At 49.3% G+C, this 1,691-nt stretch overlaps 1 protein-coding gene across 1 annotated transcript; it reads right to left on the reverse strand.

Moving 5' to 3' along the window:
- Window positions 1–1,018: 1,018 nt before the first annotated feature.
- Window positions 1,019–1,402, reverse strand: LOC117181199. The gene has a single exon (XM_033373766.1). It carries the CDS (start codon window positions 1,400–1,402, stop codon window positions 1,019–1,021), a length of 384 nt encoding a protein of 127 aa, XP_033229657.1.
- Between the last annotated feature and the right edge of the window lie 289 nt (window positions 1,403–1,691).

The raw sequence follows: 1,691 nt of genomic DNA on the forward strand, positions 1-1,691 counted from the left end.
AAGGGGTCTAACACCTTTCTTAGAAACTTCGTATCCAAGAAACTTAACGGCGCATTCTCCCCAGATACATTTTGATGGATTGATAAGAACTCCGTAGGTCTTGAACCGATCAAACACTTGACGTAGGTGGAGCTCGTGTTCTTCTTCTGTTTTCGACGCCACGAGAACATCATCGATATAGCAGTAAACGAAATCGAGATCTCGAAGTACTTCATTCATGAAACGCTGGCAGGTTTGCGCTGCGTTTCGAAGGCCAAACGACATGTACGGGAATTCAAATAATCCGAACGGTGTGGTGATGGCTGTTTTATGTATGTCCTCATCAGCAACTGGGATTTGGTTGTAGGCTCTCACAAGGTCAATTGTTGTGAAGATCTTCTTTCCGTGTAGATATTGGGCGAAATCTCCGATGTGGGGTACTGGGTACCTGTCCAGGAGGGTCCGTGCATTGAGTCTCCGATAATCTCCACAAGGTCGCCATTCACCTCCCTTTTTTGGTACCATATGCAAGGGTGGAGACCAGTTGCTATTCGAAGTACGAGCAATTTTCATCTCTTGCATGGTTTGAAATTCTTGTTTGGCCAGCTTTAATTTATCTGGAGCCAATCTTCGAGGTCCCTCAGGTACGGGTGGTCCAGGTGTCGTGTTGATGTAATGTTTCGTCGAGTGCTTAGGTTCGACGATAAAGCCATTTGGTCGGGTGATTTCTGGATACTCTTGCAAAATTTTATGACAGGGAGAAGATCGATTATCGGTTTTGTGACATCAGCGATCACGAAACGCCACGAGTAAGCGCGGCAAAGTCCGAGGTTGAGCGTGAGTGTTTCGAAACCGTACGTCGCGATGGTTGAATCTTTGGCCGCGTAAAGTTCGTACGATGTTTTGGGACGTCTTCCGCGTGTTAGTGCACGTGGAAAAACGCATAGGTCTGCTCCCGTGTCGACCAAATATTGCGTTTTCGTATCCCGGTCCGTAACGAAGAGGCGGCGAGACGATGGGCAAGGGTCGCTGGCCTCCATCAGCGCCGGCCCGGTTCGTTTCCCGATTTAAATGCACACGGTAGATTGTACTTCTTAGCGTCACTTCCGAAAGTTTCGTGATACCAAGAAACACCGTCTTCATTATTTCGACGAGATCGACTTCTGCTGCGATCGCGGAAACGGCCGCGAGACGGAGACCGGCCACGATCTCTTGAGCCCGATGCTACTTCTGACAACGTCACTGACACTTCGGCAATTCTGGTTGTTACAAGGGCGAGTTGCTGAAGCATGGCTTCTAAAGGTGCTAAATTTACAGATACCTCGGAAACACGGGTCTTTGGCGTTGCTTCTGCGATGGCATCGGCGAGCTGTGCCAACTTATCAACCTGGGCTTGGTCCTGGGTTGCCAGGATAGCCTGCATCGACGCAGGTAGCCGACCGAGCCAGAGTGGACGCAGGACAGCGTCTGGAAAAACGTTACCTGCAAGGCCGCGAAGGTGTCAGAGGAACTGGGATGGCGTACGATCGCCTATTTCCTCATGCTCGAGCAAACGGCGTGTCTTTTGATCCTGCGAGGCACTTAGTGGATAAATGAGTTCCGTTTTTAGTCTCTGATATGTTCGTTCAGGTCCAGGTTCAGAGGTTAAAATGTCGCGCACTTCAGCTGCAAATTTTGCATCTAGATTCCCGGCAACGTAATTGAACTTTGTT

The sequence above is a fragment of the Belonocnema kinseyi genome, chromosome 1 (assembly GCF_010883055.1).
Source record: "Belonocnema kinseyi isolate 2016_QV_RU_SX_M_011 chromosome 1, B_treatae_v1, whole genome shotgun sequence".
NCBI classification, from domain to species: Eukaryota; Metazoa; Arthropoda; class Insecta; order Hymenoptera; family Cynipidae; genus Belonocnema; species Belonocnema kinseyi.